General features: G+C 42.0%; 1 protein-coding gene across 4 annotated transcripts in view; it reads left to right on the plus strand.

Annotated features, from left to right (window-relative positions):
- The first annotated feature begins 1,453 nt into the window (after positions 1 to 1,453).
- The window catches only part of ALS2 (alsin Rho guanine nucleotide exchange factor ALS2), a 71,072-nt gene continuing 51,133 nt past the window's right edge, over positions 1,454 to 21,392 (plus strand). The window contains exons 1-6 of one of the 4 annotated variants that reach the window (XM_032218136.1): positions 1,455 to 1,565; positions 9,879 to 9,953; positions 11,703 to 11,857; positions 12,679 to 13,598; positions 18,898 to 18,949; positions 19,076 to 19,258. In XM_032218136.1, the coding sequence (XP_032074027.1) occupies positions 9,934 to 9,953; positions 11,703 to 11,857; positions 12,679 to 13,598; positions 18,898 to 18,949; positions 19,076 to 19,258 (1,330 nt within the window). In that variant the 5' untranslated portion in view covers positions 1,455 to 1,565; positions 9,879 to 9,933. Of the gene's footprint in view, positions 1,566 to 9,878; positions 9,954 to 11,702; positions 11,858 to 12,678; positions 13,599 to 18,897; positions 19,259 to 21,392 lie in introns of all 4 variants that reach the window. The other 3 variants (XM_032218144.1, XM_032218127.1, XM_032218117.1) reach the window with 3 other exon arrangements.

Below are 21,392 nucleotides of genomic sequence, written 5' to 3' on the forward strand. Positions count from 1 at the left end.
ACAGCGATAGTTATAATTTGGTGTGCTTATGATTTACACAGCTGGTAGCCCAGCTTGAGGGAATGTAGATAGACAATTAAGGATTTATTCTGTGTCCCCTCTTAGTCTATCACAGCGCCTGCTTTGTTTTATGTGGAAGACGATTAATCTCAGGTCAGTCCCTTCTGCTTTTCTTCCCAGCTTCACATCTTTTGACGCTTTTGATTTTCGTTCTGATAGATGTAGTTATCTCACCACCCTCCAGGCCTTCCGCAAAGCCCTTAAAACCTGGCTGTTCCGACAGGCCTGGGGCTAAAGAATTGTTGCCCCCGTCTCGAATGGTATGACTGTCGTGTGTTTTAAATTATGTATTGTTTTGTGTCATTTTAATTTTCTGTTTGTATCCCCCTTCCCTGGTTTGAGTTGTGAGCCGCCCTGAGTCCCCTTCGGGGGGTGGGGGGAAAGGGCAGCATATAAATAAAATAAACATTCAACATTCAAACATCTAAGGCGGTAAGCTTTGCTCATGCCTATAATGTATTTCCTGTAACTAAATCTCTTTTCTGTTAGCTACATATCCTGCTTCACCAGTAATTACTCCTATCAAATTCCTGCTCTCAGGAAGGCTCACAATACTTACAAAACGCTTCAACTCCCAACATTACGAAAGCAAAGCAAACTAAAACTGTAAATTCACTGGACTTCATTCAGAAATGCATTGGAAGGCACTGGCATTCCTGAACAGTACAAAGCTGAATTTACTTTTTTTTAAAAACCCTCTATATTTTAGGTAACAATTGACTGTGTTACACACAGCTTGTCACATATGTTCAGGGTTTAAGCACAAATTAGCACCTTGGGACCTTTCCAACTTCCTGCCAATTTCTGTTGCAATTATAATGGCTCAGCATTGATCACAGTTACTAAAGCATGCACAATGGGGTGTATTCATTAATTCCTGCCTACGGGGCATTGATGGTATTTTGAAAACAAACACAAGCTTTCCAAACCAAAAGAGGCACCAGCGCGGAGCAGAACCTACAATAAAAAGCGACATTATGGCCAGGAGGAACAGCAACGAGGTAGAATTGTCTGGTATTCTATTTGATGCCCACTAGAGGTCGCAGTTTCCCAAGCCAGGCTTGGTCGCTTTACTATCGATTTTGCTCATGAACTCTTGAAATAGAAAAGAAAAAGAAATAGAAAAGGGCAAAAAAAAAGCCATTCTAAGAAGATGCCAATAACTGTCATTTCTTCAGATCCTACGAGAATTGTTCTTAAGAGTTTTCGCTTCTTTTATTTTCAACCTCTAGCCCACTTTCAGCCGTGTCGTTATTATTATTACTACCCCTTCCTTAGCATTGGTTTAAGCTTGCGCTTCTGCGTTAGTTTGTCCCTTTCAAGATCCCGTCCTCGTGTCCTGTTCCCGCTTTGCTCTCCCCACCTTAATTCGCCAGGTCAGCTCCGCCCCTCCGGCCCGGCAAACCACGCCTCTTTTCCTCTTTACGTGAAATCAGCTGGCGCCAGCGTGCCTAGGGAAGCCGCCGGTGGTTTGGGCAATTAAAAGCGCGGTCGCGAGACTTCAGGTGAGAGCGAGGAGTGGGAGGGGGGGTTGCTGCGAGGGGGGGGGAGAAAGCGGGGGATGGAGCGCGTGGGGGGGGGGTCGTTATCGCGCGGGAAACCCTTCGCGCTCCCCTTTCCCGAAACCGTCGGAACGGGGGGAGGGAGGGAGGGAGGGAGGGAGAGCGCGCGGGGCCGGACTGTAGAAACTTCAGTCACGTGTTAGGAAGGTGGGAGGGAGGAGCATCCGGAGACCCTTCTCAGTTGTAAGGCAGTGGTCTCCAACCTTGGCGACTTTAAGACCTGTGGACTTCAACTCCCAGAGTTCCTCAGCCAGCAAAGGTGGTCTCCAACCTTGGCGACTTTAAGACTTGTGGACTTCAACTCCCAGAGTTCCTCAGCCAGCAAAGGTGGTCTCCAACCTTGGCGACTTTAAGACCTGTGGACTTCAACTCCCAGAGTTCCTCAGCCAGCAAAGGTGGTCTCCAACCTTGGCGACTTTAAGACTTGTGGACTTCAACTCCCAGAGTTCCTCAGCCAGCTTTGCTGGCTGAGGAATTCTGGGAGTTGAAGTCCACAGGTCTTAAAGTTGCCAAGGTTGGGGACCACTGAATTCTAGAGCATGAATTTTGGTGATGAATTCTTGTGGGAAAGAATGTCATGCTTTACATCAGTGGTTCCCAAACTTGGCAACTTTTAAGACTTGTGGACTTCAACTCCCAGAATTCTCCAGCCAGCTCTGCTGGGAGTTGGAAGTCCACAAGTCTTAAAGTTGCCAAGTTTGGGAACCACTGCTTTTACATGAAAGGAACTGTAAAAGACATTGTTCATCAAATCTGTGTTTGAATATGCAGCCTAACCTATTCTAGGTTTGGTGGGGGTTACAATAAATTTAAATAACGGATAATGCCCATAGTAATTTCACTTAACTCTCAATCACAAATAACATTGTGTGTGTGTGTGTGTGTTCATATATGTATGTATGTATATCTTGGAGTTAGATTTGATTTGATTTGATTTGATTAGGTTTGTATGCCGCCCTGTTCCCGAGAGACTCAGGGTGGCTAACAATAAAAAAAGGGAGGGGGATACAAAAAATAAAATAAAAAACAGCAATTTAAAATTCAACAACAAAAACGTTTGGTCTTCCCAATTAGAATATGAAAGATGATCCTTTACCAGAGCAGAACAAAAAACAATTCATTGGAACTTCAATTATGTGCTCAGAAAGATAATCCTTTGGATTCCTGCTTTTAACTTCCTTCCTTCATGAAAGACCTATTAATCTTGATTAATTTTTTTCTGCTGAATAATCTTGCTGGGCCCACCAGGGAGGATACTTCTTCTGGCACATTTAACATTCCACAAGTCTTAAAGTTGCCAAGGTTGGAGACCACTATTGTACGGCCTCACCTTTGCCTGTTTTTTTTCCCCCTCAATATATGTTTTATTATTTTTACATTTAAAACAAGGCAGTACCGCGAACTCGGAGTGACCATACATTCGAATTATATACAGCTAGCCCCAACCATTGGCAATTAGCCTACTTAATACATTATCAATCCTTCTCTCCAATCATAATATAATACAGTTTGTTCCAGTCTTGTCTTATTCCACTCATAAAATCTATTCCAGATTTCAAAATATTCCGATTCCCCTTTATTTTTAAGTTCAAGAGTGAGCCTAACTGCTTCCGCACAGGCCAACACTTTTCTGATTATATCTAGCTCTGATGGTGTATTTTCTTTTTTTTCCAATATTGTGCATAAGTTTTTTTTTTAATTGAAAATTTTGGGGGAAAAAAACTTTTACAAATGTTTATCTCCCTCTCCCTCCCCTTCCCCCAACCCCCCCAACCTTCCTCCCCCCCCCTTCCCAGAACCAATGCAGGATATAAATCTTTAACAAAGATATTCTAAGATAAACTTTAAAAAAAAAGTTAGTATCATCTTTCATTTGAGCTTTAACTCCTCTTTGCTAGGCTAGCTCTAAACGGATTATGTCACTCCTTGTTTCTTCAGTCATAAACTATCTGGAATTTCTTAGTCCCATATTTGTTTTGAATATAGTCAATCCATCTTCTCCACTCCAGTTTATATCTCTCATTGGAGTGGTCCTTGAGATATGCAGATATTTTAGCCATCTCTGCTAAGTTTGTTACTTTTAATGTCCATTCTTGAATAGTAGGCAAATCTTCCTTCTTCCAGTATTGCGCCACCAAGAGTCTTGCTGCAGTTATTAAATGCAAAATCAATATTGTGCATAAGTTTTGTCCGCTGCAGTTAGTTCATGTATAATTAGATTGATTGATTTGATTGATTGATTTAATTTGTATGCTGCCCACTCTCAAAGAGACTCAGGGCGGCTTACAATAAAGAAAGGGGAGGGAGAGACATACAAAAACAAGACAACATTAAAAGAACACAACATTCACAACTGAAGATAAAGTGTATCTTTCTTAAACCCCTCCGGTATTATACCTAGGAGAAAAATTCCCGGTTTCAACAAGATTTGGTCTCCCACCATTATTTCTAACCACGATTGAATCATTTTCCAATAATTTTTTTCCCCTCATTGCACCTCCACCACATATGATAAAAAGTGCCTGGTGTTTTTTTACACTTCCAACGATTTGGGGCCAGATTTTTAAACATTTTGGAGAGCCGTGCTGGAGGGAGGGGGAGATTCGCCTTGCCTGTTGCTCGCACGGCGTTCTGCCCCTTCGGCTTGGCACCGGAGCCATCCTCCCCCGTTCCCCAATAAAGGAGAAATTTTGCAGCTTGGGGTTGACGTGCTTGGTGCTCTCTGAGCTTGCTTGTTTTCTTGCAGACGTTTCAGTAGCCAAACTAGGTAACGTCGTCAGTGCTACCTTCAACGTCTGCAAGAAACGTCGCCAAGCTTAGAGCGCGCCAAGGAGCCCTCGAGTCTCCCTTTTTGTCTTGTTTCCTTTCCTGAGCTGAACTTGTCCTGGGAAGCGCAGGAAGATTTACCCTCCTATGATTCAGCCCTTTGCCAATCCTAAGGAAAACATTCCCATGAGTTCTTTGAGGAACATACGATACTTGTTTGATGTTGCTCTATTCTTGACTTATACATGCTAAAAATCTATAAGCTGCCTTTGACATTGTCTGGAGAATGTTTGTCAGGCCCTGGATTGATTGGGGGGGGGGGAGGAAATGGATTCTAAACACCACAGGTAAATTGGGGGGAAGGTGTAGTAAATGTGATGCCATGGGCCCTTATAAAAATAATAACGGTGGGATTTAAAAAATTATGTTTGTGTGTATGTGTATATATATAAATATATGTGTGTGTGTGTGTGTATACATACATACATACATACATACATACATACATAAATACATACATGTATGTATGTATGTATGTATGTATACATGCTTCCATTGCTCCTGGAAGCACCAAGCCTGAAGTAGCCTGAAGATGACGAATGAGACTTCGTCAAAACGTCGCCAAGACATCTCCAATTTTACGCGGGAGAAAACCCGAATAACTAGAGACCTACATACTAACACCCGCGAAAACCTCAGAAAACAAACAAACATACATACATACATACGTATATATATATACACATACATACATATATATATACATACATATATATACATATATATATAGATATATATATACATACATACAAACATACATACATACATACAGGATAAAATGTGATATAAGTCAAGCTGGTAAATATATTTAATACTCCTGTCTCCTGTTTTCCCATCTTGGCAAAGTGGGTTGGGTTGAAGAGAGAGGGACTGGCCCAAAATCACCCAGGCGGCTTATTTTCTCCTGAATATGGCTTCTTACTTACATAGCCAAAATGGCACCATCGGCCCACAGGAGAGTTCCTACCTGACTTGAGGAATTTCAGGTTCTGTAGAGGTTCAAATTCTTGGGGGAGAAGAACACTAAGAAGTCTTAAACTCTTCAGAATGGTCCAGAGGGTTTGGTTTGATTCAGTACCTATGGAAAATTGGCCTATGTTTTCCAAGGTGCTTGAATGGATGGAAGTATTGGGAACACGGGTGCAGCTGTTTGGAACCACAAAGAAGAGAGATCTGTCCTACAGCTCTTAGTAAATAAATCCAATAAACCTGAACCTAACCTAGTAGAAAAGCCAGCTACTTCAAGAATCTCCTGTTGCCTGGTTAGCAGTTAAATGCTGACAAGATGGTTGTGGCCATTAAGTTGGATAAGTAACTGGCTGAAGAGCCATTTTCCAAGAGTGCTGATCAGTTATTCCTTATCAAGCTTGAGGGTAGCCTCACTTGAGATTAGATAAGGTCCTAGGCACTAAATGTGGGTTTCTCAGCCCTGGCAGTTTTAAGATGTGTGGATTTTAAAATCCAGAACTCTGGGAGTAAACTAACATCTGTATTACTTTGAAAACTGTGTTCACTAAAAAGATTCAAGTAAGTGGACAGGTTAACAGTAATAATAATTAAGAACTTAGAAATTAAGTCATATGAAAGGAGATTGCAGGAATCAATTTTTAAAGGATTCTTACAGGAAAATATATGGTAGTCAAAGACAATTCAGCCAAAATTCAGTTCTTTATTTGCTTATACACAGTAGAATCTTGCCAGACTAAATTTTTGTTACTTTCACTTTAGTGTACTGGGAGATTCTAGGAAGTTGCTGTCCTGATTCTTTTTCTGTTTCCTATTCCTCTTCGGGCTGTGCAGCCTCATGTCTCAATCCTTCTTTCTGGAATGTTATCCTTCCTTGGAAAAAAGCTGCTTCATTGTAGTCTCATCACACCATCTCCCCTTCCATAGGCACCATCTCTTACAATAAGATGAAGTTATTATAAACTAAATATATAGCACTGACATTCTTATTTATTTATACATGTGTAGGATATCCATCATTTTAAAAAAGGGGTTGATATGAAATGAAGCCAGGCTACAAGAGCCAAGGTGGCGCAGTGGTTAAATGCAGCACTGCAGGCTACTGCTAGATCAGCAGTTCAGCGGTTCAAATCCCACCGGCTCAGGGTTGACTCAGCCTTCCATCCTTCCGCGGTGGGTAAAATGAGGACCCAGATTGTTGGGGGCAATATGCTGACTCTCTGTAAACCGCTTAGAGAGGGCTGAAAGCCCTATGAAGCGGTATATAAGTCTACTGCTATATTGCTATACTGCTATACTATAATCCCTAATTTTACAATAAGATGAAGTTATTATAAACTAAATATATAGCACTGACATTCTTATTTATACATCTGTAGGATATCCATCATTTTAAAAAAGGGGGTTGATATGAAATGAAGCCAGGCTACTATAATCCCTAATTTTTTTTAAAGAAAGGCACATTTCCTCTGGTGTTTTCCATTAATGCTTTGATTTCATACAGGAAATTATATTTTTGGATTTCAGTAACTGGGAGAGGCCACAGTTGTAATTTGAATGGTTTTTTTAATTGTTAGTTATTTGTATGACATAGTCTTGGCACAAGATGAGACTTACCTTGGTAAAGTATATAGAGAGTGCCTGCATTCATTCATTGTGGTATGCTGTGATTTGAGATTCATGTTTTTCATTCAATCATAGCTTACTTTGATTATATAATTATCTGATTTTATAGATTTTGTACAGATAAAATATAATCAGGTGTACAAAGAATGCGATCGGTGTGGTATCAGGGCATGAGTGTTGCAATAAATTACCTAGGATGTAACAATTGTTGATTAAATATTTTTATATTACAAATGCTAATTATTATACCGGTAGTCCTCAACTTAAAACCATTCATTTAATAACAGTTTGGAGTTACAACGATGCTGACAAAACTGGCTTCCAATCTGTCTTTAAAGTTGCAAAATATCCAAACAGTTCCATGATCACAGTTTGGATGCTTGGCAAGAGGCTCTCATGTATGATGGTTGCAGAGTCCTAAGCCATGTGATCATGATTCGAGACCTTCCCAGCCAGCTTCTGACAAGTAAAATCAGCGTGGGAAGCCAAATTTGTTTAATGGCTGTGGTGGTTCACTTAACAACCAAAGTAAAATGGTTGTAAAATAAGACCTGGTCACATGATGACTCACTGCACTGTCACTTAGCGACCAAATTTCTGGTCCAATTGTGGTTATAAGTCAAAGGCTACCTATAATACAAGCCTTTCAGCCACCTGATGTTGGTTTTGTCATTGCTTTTATAATATGATACTGGCTTTAGGGGATTGTGGCATAGGATAATAGGGATGGTTGGGTTCTTATTTGGAATTCCTTGTTTTCCTAGCAGCCTGTTTTTATCGGTTCACCGACAAAAGGGCGAACGACAAAACCGTGCCCGACTAAACCGCATCGCTGACATCATCAACAGGGCGACAACAGCGCGGAGACAGAAGCGCGCTGTAAAAATAACCCTAAACCTAAACTTAACCCCTAACCCTAAACCTAACCCTAAACCTAATCCTAAACCTAACCCTTAACCTAACCCTAAAGCTAACCCTAAACCTAGCCCTTAACCTAACCCTAAAGCTAACCCTAAAGCTAACCCTTACCTCAAGTTAAATCGGCTTTCTTTCGACGCGCTATTGTAAAGCGCCCTTCTTTCTCCGCGCTGGCTGTTGTCGCCGCGTCGATGACATCAGCGACGCGGTTTAGTCGGGCGCGGTTTTGACATTCGCCTTTTTGTCGGGTCACGGTTTTTATCAAGACTCACACTAAGACTATATCATGATAATAGCTAAGCTCCTAAGAAATTTTTCAGCCGTCATCCCTTTCTTTCTTATAGCTAAGTATTTGTTGCGTCAGGGAAAATTGATATTGTAGTTACTCAGTTTGAGTGTTAAATCTCACGACCGTAAGACCGTAACTAAATAATGAAACGGGGAAGACCTCGGCTGCAGCAACGGCAAGCAGAGAAACAACATGCATTTGCAAAAGGTCTCTGCCATAGACTCCCTGGGAGAATGCTCGCAATATGGCTCATAGCAGCGCACACATTCCTAGCGCCAACTTCCTACACACCAAGGAATTGCTAAGTTGGATCCAGCTGCTTTTTCTTTTTTGCCAGCAGGAGAATCCCCTCAGTGACATTTAAGCTCAGCGCTGCAGCCTGTGGAAAGTGGAATGAATGCTAATGTGCATGGATCTTTATACAGTTCTTAGTAGCACCTCCCTCACTGTTCCTGGGCAGATTTAAAGGAGATTGTTGGGTGGGGGGGAAGGTTGTCTTGGAAACTAGAGGAGAAATGGACAAATATCATATTGTCTTCTGCTCCTCCGGTGGAATTCTGCATGGAATCAGAAGCTCTCAGCCTACTGAGTCTGATCCATCCTCTTGAGTGAACTTGGACGGGGAGCGAGACTGATGTTTGAATAGGCCTTGGAGAATTGAGAAAAAAAACCCATAAACATGATGTCATGGTAGGTATTTTATATGTACTAAAAGCGAGTCTATTTTAATTGTTAAAATATACCATAGGTTTAATGTGTCACTGATTGGTGATATTTATTTATTTATTTGTCTTGTATGCCGCCCACTCCCGGAGGACTCCGGGCGGCTCACAAAAGACAAGGGAAAGGGGGAAAACGAGACAAAGACAACATATTAGTTATGTTAGTAAACACTTAAAAAGAATTGTTTGCACAGTGTAGGGGGTTCCTCTACCTACATTTTTTTTACACCTAGCCATTACTGTTACGTCTTGCATAATGTCTGTAAGCATTAAACCTGCAATTAAGAAGACCAGCATCCTGGATTGTAGGGAAGTCATGTTACTTCTGATAGGCTAGGCAATTAGAGCTTCTAAATGTAAAATATGAGTATGTGGTGAGGAATATCGGTATATATGTTAATTGAAATAAAATGTGACATTTTCATACTTTTATAAATGCCATGATGCAAATTTGATTCGCCGGGGGTTTCCTTCAACTGTTTAAAATGTTTAAGTCCATGGAAATATAAATAAGCCGCTGCTGCCATTGTATTTAGGGATTGATTCTTGCCAAGCAACGCAGTTTTCTGAATGCTCACCGTTTAATCATCTGTTGCAACAGACCAAGTATATTCTTTAACATCTCTTGGCAGTTCTAGCAGATTTGGCTGACGTCGTCAGCTGTTTTGAAGACAACGGCCTCAAAACATTTCTCCCCTAAAAGTAGATGGAATAATTCATTACTGGTATAATGAACCTTTATTTGTAAATTGCCTTTTTTAAAAGAATATCATAGAGTGGATATTTTTATCATGACACTTTTGTGTAGTTGTTTACTTACTCTATCATTCTTTAGGCTTCGTGCTATGTAGCTTCATTCTGCCTGGATTTCACCTGAGCTTGTTTTGTTTTTCATGATTTACCATACAGGCCTGTTGTTATTTCAAAGGAGAATAACTTGGTGATGGAGCATTCTCAGTGACTGATGGACTCAAAAGAAGAAAGGTAATTCCACACTTCACACATAAAAGTCTCATAGCTCATAACATGAGCCACCGTGATGCAGTGGTTAGAATGCAGTACAGCAGGCTCAGTGGTGGGTTTCAAAAATTGTTGGAACCTACTCTGTGGGTGTGGCCTCCATTGTGGGAGTGGCTTGCCACCCATGTGACCGGATGGGAGTGGCTTGCCGCCCATGTGACCGGATATGAACTTATGAATTAGTACTTAGGTCGGTCCAAGTAGCTATTCAGAAACTCTGGCATTGAAGCATGCAAGTCTTAAAGCTGTCAGGTTACAAGATCCTTGCCAGTGGTGGGTTTCAAAAAATTTCGGAACCTCTTCTGTAGGTGTGGCCTGCTTTCCGGGTCCACTAGTGGAACCTCTTCTAACCGGTTCAGTAGATTTGGCGAACCGGTTCTACCGAATAGGCGCGAACTGGTAGGAACCCACCTCTGAGCAGGCTACTCCTGCTTGCTACCAACAGTTCGAATCTCACTGGTTGAAGGTTGACTCAGCCTTCCGAGGTTGGTAAAATGAGGACCCAGATTGTTGGGGGCAATATGGTAACTCTGTAAATTACTTAGAAGTGGCTGGAAAGCACTGGAAAGCGGTATATAAGTCTAAGTGCTTATTGCTATTGCTATAATTACCATTGGAATTAGATTCTGTAAATATCCAACTATCTGGGGGGCAGAACTGTGAGATTTTTTTTTCTAATTCCTTATTGATTTATATATGTATGTGTTTGGTTGAATGAGTACTGAAATAGTATTTTGCCGAGTAATAAATTTAAATTTTGTTCCCTAATTAAACTAGTAAGTTAATATTAGTTAATATATGTGCTTTTTAAAATTATGTAGAATTTCAGATCAGAGGACAAAGAGTATTGTTAGAATTGGAGACATGTTATATATAAAGTGGAAATATAAGCTATAGAATTTAAATCAATGAACAAATAACATTCAAACCAAACAGGAGGGAGAACAGTAGAATATTTTTTTTAAATAGAAAGTTTTTTTTGTTTTTTTTTACTCACACTCTGCTTCAAATTTATTTTCAAAATAATCTTCTGTTAGCTTATTGGTAAGTTACCTCTAGATAAGATAGGTAGCAAACCAATTTCATAAATAAGTTGCGGATATAAACAATGGCTTGCTTGGTCAGGATTTGAGCCTGAAATTCCCCACCTATATCCCCTGCATTTATCTGCCTTGTGAGCAGGGGTGGGTTTCAACCGGTTCGCGGTGGTCCCCGCGAACCTGGAAGTAAGTAACTTCCGGAAACGGCGAAGGGTCCGCCCGCGCTCCTTACCCGGTTTTGACGAGTTCTGCGCTTCCACGCATGCGCAGGACGCATACAGCGCCTGCGTGATCCGCCAGGAGCAGCTAGAGCATCGCACAGACGCTAGTACGCATGCGGGCACTGCGCGCGTGCACGAGGACGAGAAACCCACCCCTGCTTGTGAGACAACTATCCCGACAAGTTTTCATATTGTATTAATACAAGCAGCAATACAACCTTAGGAACAAGGATTCTAGATATCTTAAATTTTTCTAAGATTTTATAAATGTATCCTTTGATTTTCTTAAACTTCTTTCAAATATCAGAAAATTGAGAATCCAGCTGCTCTTTGGGGCAGATTTGCATCTAAGAAAAGAAATTCAAAATACGTATTGCAGGTGTGATACATTACTTGTATCAGCTCTGATGTGCCCAGATTTTAAATGTGTCACTGTTTCATATTTACGCTAGCTTAGCAGCCCAGGAAGGAGCAAGAGAGAGAGGCCTGGTCTATGTGTGGCAAGCTGGTTCCTGCTGTCCTACCCCCGAAAGACTTCCCGGTTGGACTGGAAAAAGAGTGTTGCAGGCAGCCCTTGGAGAAAACCATGGTGTACTTTTGTCTGATGGTATGGACGTTGGGTTTAAAAGAAACCTTTGCTTTTAGAAGAAAACAGCCAGTTTTAAAATTCTACCAAGATAAATTTTCAATTAGCTATATTTGAAAAAAGTTTTAATTTGGTATTCAAAATGTTAGTTCATTTACACGAGGTTCGAATGTCCACACTTGTATCTCTAAGGAGCCGAGGTGGCGCAGTGGTTAGAGTGCAGTACTGCAGGCTACTTCAGCTGACTGCTAGTTCGGCAGTTCGGCTGTTCAAATCTCACCGGCTCAGGGTTGACTCAGCCTTCCATCCTTCCGAGGTGGGTAAAATGAGGACCCAGATTGTTGTTGGGGGCGATATGCTGACTCTGTAAACCGCTTAGAGAATCATGGATCCTGTTGATTCGGGATGCATGCGACTCTTCAGCGAAGGGATTGGCGATGCCGTACCGACGCTAAAGACTTAAGTCAAGTAAGTCAAGTCTTAGAGAGGGCTGAAAGCCCTATGAAGCGGTATATAAGTCTAACTGCTATTGCTATTGCTATTCTTAATTGGCAAGAGCAAATCAGAAATATATTAATACCTTCTTTTAAAAAAAAATAAAGTTTAATTTTTATACTGCAATGCTCTCATGGATTCCTTGTGGTATTAAGTGTATAATGTAGTGTTGGAATGTGATAAAACACAGCTTCGGTTCTGTGTTTATTATGTTTACTGATAGGACCTTGATTTGTGGTCAGTTTTGTTCCTAAAAGTTCAAGACGTGTTACCTCTTAATTCTTTTTTCCCCTCAGACTGTATGTAATGAAACCTGAACTTAATTTGATAACTTTCATTTCTTTCAGATGGCAAAGTCTATAGTTTTGGGAAACTTCCTTGGAGACCTGGGCTAGAAGAGTCTTTTATTAATTGTCCCACACTGGAAAAAGCTTTGAGTGGACAACATGTTGTTACAGTGGCAGCTGGCAGCTTTCACAGTGGAGCAGTAACTGAAGGAGGGGCGGTATATATGTGGGGGGAGAATTCCGCTGGTCAGTGTGCTGTGGCCAATCAGGCTACTGTGCCAGAGCCCGCCCCCGTCAGCATTTCTGATGGCGAAGCTGGACCTTTCTTGCCAATTCGGATTTTGCAATTGACCTGTGGAGAGGAGCACACCTTGGCCCTCTCGCAAAGTAGAGAGATATGGGCATGGGGGAGTGGTTGTCAACTAGGCCTTATAACCAGTAGTTTTCCCGTGACCAAGCCGCAAAAGGTTGAACACCTGGCAGGGCGTGTGGTGCTTCAGATTGCTTGTGGGACCCATCACAGCTTGGCCCTTGTACAGTGCCTCCCCACTCAAGACTTAAAATCTCTCCCAGAGAGATGCAATCACTGCAGCCAGCTTCTCATTACCATGACCGATAAAGAAGACCACGTCATCATCTCTGATAGCCACTGCTGTCCGTTGGGCGTTGTATTGACTGAGTCCCAGTCTGAGAATCGCATGTCTTGTTCATCACTAGAAACTTTGGAAAGAAAGAGTTTAACAAGCAGCCAAGGTGAGGACTGCCAAAAAACCCTTTCAGAAGATCAGATGTTGCCTGGGGCAGAGTACGACGTAGCAAGTATATTTTTGAACAATGATGGACAGGAAGACAGTGGCATTTCTAGTCCAGGAAAGCCTTTGATCGCTGACAAAACAGCAGTAAAGCAACACGTGACGAGCCTTTCAGATAAGTCGTTAAATGCAAGCAGGGAGCAGCAAATCAGCTCTCCACCTGAACAGGTATTCCATCTGCATTTATTTGGCCATACTTTTCTTCCTTTCTATGTTGTGTTATGTGCACGCAAAAATCTTAAAACTTCCCATAAAAGCTCAAGGTCCAAATGGCCGTAAGAAAAGAAATTCACATACCTTATTTTTTCGGAGTATAAGACGCATCTTTTTACTCCAAAAAAGGGGGTGAAAATCTGGGTGCGTCTTATACTCCGAATTTAGCCACCTGGGTCATCTGAAAAAGGGGCAGGCGAAGCGGGCGCTGCAGAGATCGTGATGGCTGGGAAGGAGAGAGGTTTCGCTTTCAGAGCTCCCGCTCAGCTGGGCTCCTGGGAGGGCTTAGGCGGTGGCGGTAGCGGTGGCGGCGGCAGCTCCTCACATTTCTGGGGAGTGAAGTCATTGTGGCCATTGTCTCCCCTGAGCTGCCCGCCGAATCTCTGAGGCACCTTTTGCTTGTAAGAGGAGGAGGGCGAGGGCGGAGTATACCAAAGCCTCTTGAGTAACTGGGAAAGAAAGCCGCGCTTGGAACCTGCCGAAAACTGCCGCCCGAAAAGAACGCCTTTCTTTCCCAGTTACTCAGAGGCTTTTGTTTCAGGAGGTGCTGCTTTAAGTTGCCCTCCTCCTCCTCCTGCAAACGAAAGGTGCCTCAAAGATGCTAGATTTCTCAGAACGCTAGATTGGGAAGTTAAAAACCTGAGATGGGGTACAATCAAGCTTGATTCAAAGGCTTTGGCTCCTGAGAATCCAGAGAGCTTGGGGGCGGGGGGCGGGTGAAGGAAGGGAAGGGAAGAGGAACAATCTCCTTTTTACGAAAGCTTTTCTCAGAATGCTAGATTGGGGAGTTAAAAACCTAGAATGGGACACAATCAAGCTTGATTCAAAGGCTTTGGCTCCTGAGATTGGTGCGCTGCCATCCAAAACGCTGGTACCACGATCTCTGCAGTGCCCGCTTTACCTGCCCCTTCTCGGGCGGTTCCAGGCGGCAGAGATAGCGGTAATAGTATTTCCAGGTGGCAGCGCACCGATCTCAGGAGCCAAAGCTTTTGAATCAAGCTTCATTGTTTCCTATTCTAGGTTTTTAACTTCCCAATCTAGCATTCTGGGAAAAGCTTTCGTAAAAAGGAGATTGTTCCTCTTCCCTTCCTCCCCCCCCCCAAATCTCTCTGGATTCTAAGGAGCCAAAGCCTTTGAATCAAGCTTGATTGTGTCCCATTCTAGGTTTTTAACTTCCCAATCTAGTGTTCTCCACCCCACCCACCCCAAATCTCTCCGGATCTGTTTATTGCTATTGCGCCCAGCTACCGTATCTCTTAAACAATCTCATCATCATGAAGTCTTTTGTCAAGATGCTAGACCTTCACTTTCTCTCTGGGAAAAGCTATTGGCACCGTTGGGATCTTGGCTAGTGGAAGAAGTGCAGGATGTAACGGAAACTTCGGAACGCAGGAGTGCCAGGTCAGGAGTCTCCCTGCAGCCTGGGACCTGCTTTTGCCGTGAGATAGAGGAAGCGGGGTTGCCAAGAGGGCTCTGAACAAGCCTGGTTGTTCAAGGAGGCAGCCTTGCCGGGATGTTTCCTTTGGGCTTCAGCCTTTTGCCGCCCAGATGCCATTTCAGCAACCCCCATGTGTCTTTCCTTCCTCACTGAAGAGAAGAAGCAAGCCAACTGCTGCTCCTTGGGCCAAGCGGCTCCGTGTTGCCGGTCAGAGGGAAGGGGAGGACAAAATAAAGCGCAGAGAGAGATGCTTAGTCCTGCCCTGCCATGGGAGGGGTAGAGAAAAGTAGGTTTGAGATTGATAAAAGCCTTACCCTTTAGGAAGATCAAGCCCCCATGGGTCACATTTTTCCCTCCCCAAAAACAGTGCAGAGTGCTTCTGGGGGCCGGGGAGGGCAAAACCTTCTTTTTTTTAAATTTACCACTTCAAAATCTTGGTGGGTCTTATACTCCGGTGCGTCTTATACTCTGAAAAATATGGTACGTCCTTGGTGTTCTCCGAGTTTGGTTGTTTTCTTGCAGACGTTTCATTACCCAATCTAGTAACATAGGGAGTGGGATTTCACATGGAAAATCACATGGCCTCTAAAAACATAAATTTATTTATTTCTTTTTTCTCAATAGATTTTAGACTGTGTTTGTTAAAAATCTATACCGTATACGGGTTCTGGGAAGTCGGGGGGGGGGAAGGAGGAGGGGGGTCGGGGTGGAGGGAGGGAGGGATATATATTAGGCTAGACACTATGTGTTAGATCTCAATGCAATGTGACTTCACATGTATACTGTTTTTCTCTAATTTTTCTTTAAAAATAGGATAAGCCAAATATATTAACATATAGTGGAAATACACCGAGGGGAGGAGGAGTAGGAAAGAAGAAAGATGGGTAGAGAGGGATGGGAGAGAGGGGGGGAAGGCGAAAAGGAAGGGGGGGAGTGGATCTGGAGAGAGGAGTGGTAGAGGGCGAGGGGAAGTAGGGTAGAGGGGGATGATGGAGGGAAGATAGAAAGTTGGAGGGTGGTGGAAGAAAGAGGTGTATGGAGAATGGAAGAGATATATTGGGCTTTTATTTTCTGGGGCATGAAAATGAAAATAAAATATATTTTAAAAAAAACAAATTTCAAGTGAGGTGTGGTGGATAGCACATTTATAACCACCGTGCTTCCCCAGCTTTGTGTAAAACCTTATCAGAAAATTCCTAGCCATGTTTGAGTAGGTTATTGGAATAATCTCAACACTTCCTTTATGATACTTTTATTACAATCTAAGTATGTAGAATTAACAAAGTTTCATGGGTTTATATTAGTTTACTATAGTTTTGTTGTAAAACATTGAGCGGGCTGTTACTAGCTTAGTTTAAGCTTTCTAAGTTATAACGAAAGCCTAGTTTTAGTACTGTAGATGAAATCTTCCCCCTCTCCACTCTAGCGTGATAGCTTTTTCTTGGAAATTAAGGTATAATGGGACATAATTTTTATGCTTCAGATTTTAAAAACTGCTAAACACTAATCAATGCCAAGCAGTGCCGGTTCCACCACAAAACCGCGGTAGACAAAAGCGCGCTCGACGAAAGCGCGTATGTGACGTCATCACAGCGCGACGAAAACATCGCACTGTGATCGATAAATGTAAAATTAAAGCGAAAACCTTACCCTAACCCCCCCAAACCTAACCCTAACCCTAAACCTAACGCTAAACCTAACGCTAACCCTTAACCTAACGCTAAACATAACCCTAACGCTCTAAACCTAACCCTAACCCTTAAGGTAACCCTAAACCTAAACCTAACCCTTACCTTTATGTGAATCGGCTTGCTTTAATTTTATTTTTATTTCAATTTTTAATTTTTTTCATCGCGCTGTGATGACGTTACGTACGCGCTTTCGTCGAGCGCGCTTTTGTGGACCGCGGTTTTGATGGGTCACGGCAATGCCTACAACTGAACTGTGATATCAGGAGCCAACAGTATTGAATGTGTGATTTTTGCTATTAGCCAAGTTCTCTTCAGATGGATGATTTATGCGGAGACATGCTTGTTACAGATATTTTACTTTTCTCTTAAAATTAGCAAAACTGCATAGCAGTGCAGTAGAAGAATGAATAAAGGACTTCAGATATTATTTTTTCCAGTTTTTGTAGCCTTTTTCGGAATTTCTGATCAACCTTGTAATTCTCTGTGGCTTCATTATTATGATAGAAGCATTTAGTGGCAATGGGGTATGGAGTGGATTATATAAATGTAAAATGGTCCGTATCATATGCTTGCTCATCTGAATTCATTGTGCTTTTTGTAAGGTTGGTACTGCTTGATAACTGCCCTTGATTGTCAGGATAAGTCAGAATTATTTAGACATTGGAATGAATGACTAAAACTAACAAAAGGCTAGCAGTGTACCCCGGGGTAGTCAACCTTTTTATACCTACCGCCCACTTTTGTATCTCTGTTAGTAGTAAAATTTTCTAACCGCCCACCGGTCCCACAGTAATGGTGATTTATAAAGTAGGGAAGTAACTTTACTTTATAAAATTTATAAAGCAGAGTTACAGCAAACCCCTACCGCCCACCATGAAAGCTGGAACGCCCGCTAGTGGGCGGTAGGGACCAGGTTGACTACCACTGGTGTACACCTATGTTAATAATATGAAATACATCACTTAATCCAAAAAATCAAAGTGATTCTTCCAATGATAATGTGTTCAGAACTGCACCACTTTATGAAAGATACCATGTTTATTGCTTTATCTTGTAAAATCTTGATTCCTTTTTTTCCTAGCAGGAGCTGCATGTGTACAGTTAGACAATGTAGGGTCAAGTGGGCAGGGCAAACCATGATTTGAAACTGGCCCAGGAAAACACTGAAATAAAAGGATGCAGATCTAAAATTTGAAATGGCAGCTTTATTTGCATATACTTTTATCCTACATCTTGTACGGTTTATTATTTGGGTAAAGAGAAAGATTGCAGTGCTTTTGATGGAAAGCAGCACGTGCTGGTTATTTCATAAGTGACCATTTTATTATTGAAATAAACAGAAGTAGAAAGCAGTTAAGTGGGAGGAGGACCACTTTAGGCTATTTACCCAGGTTCCACCACAAAACCGCAGTAGACAAAAGCGCGGTCGACGAAAGCACGTATGTGACGTCATCACAGCGCGACGAAAAAGATCGAAAAATGTAAAAATAAAGCGAAAACCTTACCCTAACCCCCCCAAACCTAACCCTTAACCTAACCCTAAACCTAACCCTTAACCTAATGAAAAACCTAACGCTAACCCTTAACCTAACGCTAAACGTAACGCTAACGCTCTAAACCTAACCCTAACCCTTAACCTAACCCTAACCCTAAACCTAAACCTAACCCTTACCTTTATGTGAATCGGCTTGCTGTAATTTAATTTTTATTTCAATTTTTCGATCTTTTTCATCGCGCTGTGATGACGTCACATACGCGCTTTCGTCGGCCGCGCTTTTGTGCAACGCGGTTTTGACGGGTCACGATTTACCCAGACTTAGTACTTTGTTCAAATCTGACATGTAGACTTAGAAGGGGCAGTTATGGAAATAACAGCAAGTTTTTCCATACAAAAGACAAGTATTTCAATGCCCTTGGTTAATTTTTTAAAATATGAGTAAACAGAGTTTTCTGCCATCTCTTAAAAAATCTGGTTATAGATCGCTTTTCTTAAACAAAGCCAAGACACTTAAATAATTCATCAGTTGTATGTATTTGTAATAAAACAAGATGCCTTGATTGAACTATCTAAAGTTGCCATATATGCTGTAATAGATTTTCTTGGATTTGCTTACTGTATTTCTAGCAGTCTCAAGAAGAGGATCATCTCGTTTGTCTCCCTGGTCCACCTCTCCCAGGTACATCTGCCCTTAATAGCCTAGTGGTTTCTTGTGCATCTGCAGTTGGTGTAAGAGTAGCTGCTACTTATGAAGCCGGAGCCTCGTCTCTGAAGAAGGTAATGAACTTCTATGGCCCGGTTCCAGGTTGCACAGCGTCCCCACCTAGTGGAAGTTCTCCAGTCCTTGATGGGATGAAAGACAGCCGAGAAGAGCAGGTCAAGCTGGAATCAATGCAAGGCAAAAAAAGTTCCAGCTTGGTAGATATTAGAGAAGAGGAATCTGAAGGAATCTGTCGAAGACTTTCCTTGCCTGGCTTGCTCTCCCAAGGTGAGATGCTCAGTTGATCTCCAGGATCTTTGGATTTGGAGTTTATTCAATTTGTAGGCCACCCTATTCCCCGAAGGGACTCAGGGCGGCTGAACAAAGCCAAGGGAGGGGAAATTACAAAAAGTAAGACAAAAACAATCAGACAATACCTCCAATACCTCCAATAGACCGATTAGATCCCACAGATTAGGCCTCCTCCAAATTCCATCCGCCGGCCAATGCCGGCTGGCGACCACCCGGAGGAGAGCCTTCTCTGTGGCTGCTCCGACCCTCTGGAACGAGCTCCCCGTGGAGATTCGAACCCTCACCACCCTCCAGGCCTTCCGCAAAGCCCTTAAAACCTGGCTGTTCCGACAGGCCTGGGGCTAAAGAGCTTTCGCCCCCCCCCCCCCTCGAATGGTATGATTGTTGTGTGCTTTTAAATTGTGTATTGTTCTGTTCGTCTTTTTTATTCCTTATCTGTACCCCCTCCCTTGACTTGGATTGTGAGCCGCCCTGAGTCCCCTTAGGGGAAAAGGGCGGCATAGAAATATAATAAATTCAATTCAATTCAATACAATACAAACAGTTTAAAAGCACAACAGACACAGCAAATTCGAGTGGGGGGGGGGGGGAACTCAACCCCAGGCTTGCTAGGACAGCCAGGTCTTCACGGCCTTCCGGAAGGCCTGAAGGGTGGGGAGGGTCCGAATCTCCACGGGGAGCTCGTTTTCATTCCTGGATGTTATCATCTAATTTGATATGATTACTTCATATCATATTTAATATTTAGTCATTGAGTATGACTACTTCAGCTTCAGCCACAATAATACAGGAGCACAAAATAGATACAAATTCAACATAAACCGCTCCAAACTCAATTGTAGAAAATATGACTTAAGCAACATAGTGGTCAATGCCTGGAATGCTCTACCTGACTCTGATGTTACATCCTCAAACCCCCATAACGTTTAACCTTAAATTGTCTACCGTTGACCTCACCCCGTTCCTAAGAGGTCTGCAAGGGGCGTGCATAAGCGCACCAGGGTGCCTAACGTCCCTGTCCTACTATCCCCATTTATTTGTACCCATTTCCTGTGTTCTTATCCAAGTTTATTCTTATTTCTGTTGTCTTGTACATGAGTGACAAACTAAATAAAATAAATAAATAAATAATTTCACCAAAATGTAAAGACTGTACAGGCTTCTAATGTCAGATTGTATTAAATGTCAGACCTTCAGTGTAACTCCTTGTTTTAGAAGCAGGCCCTAAGATTAGAAGATTTGGAAAACTCAAAAGATGCTCTTTGTATGTGATTTTGAAGATAGGCACATTATTAGGAGCATTGTTAATAAAAAAATCTTTTTGGGCCTTTTATTTTGTAAATGTTTTTGAAGCACATACGTAGCAAAAAATGTTAATTTTTAAGCAGAGTAAATATTTTCAAAATGTTTAAATTTATATTTTAAAAAGCCAGTTTCTCAAAATACTGTTTCTATTCCTTATATGTACATGCTTACTAATCTGCAGGGACACTTCCCATGTAAAAATGAGATCTGAGTTAAATCTCTCTTTTGTAATTCATCGGTTGTACAATCCATGTCTCCAAAAACGCAGCTGTGTCCTTTAGAGTCAAAGAGAATGATGAATGAATTTTTATCATTCAATATAATAGCCCTGCCACTTCATAGTTGCCTCTTATGTAATGCTAGAATGCTTGATTGTGAGTTCTAGAAAAGTATTGTTTCCCCTGGTGACTGTTTTTTTCTGGAAATTGTAGTCCTGAGACAGAGAGGAAAACAATCTTTTACAATGTTTTGTACAGTATTTTTCAGCCTGTAGAGCTATTACAACTAGGTACCTAGCAGTGATGGGTTTCAAAAATTGTTCGAACCTACTCTGTGGGTGTGGCCTCCTTTGTGGGAGTGGCTTGCCGCCCATGTGACCGGATGGGAGTGGCTTGCCACCCATGTGACCGGATATGAAGATGCGAACGACACTTGTCAGAACCACCTTAAATTACCCCACACACAGCACTGGCATGCATAAGAATATGACGTAAACTTGTTTTTTAAAAGGCATCTTTGGTTTGTGTTAAAACAACTTCAACACACGCAATGTTCTGATTGCACCACAAACGCAGTCGTCATTCTT

The sequence above is a fragment of the Thamnophis elegans genome, chromosome 1 (genome assembly GCF_009769535.1).
Source record: "Thamnophis elegans isolate rThaEle1 chromosome 1, rThaEle1.pri, whole genome shotgun sequence".
Classification (NCBI taxonomy): domain Eukaryota; kingdom Metazoa; phylum Chordata; class Lepidosauria; order Squamata; family Colubridae; genus Thamnophis; species Thamnophis elegans.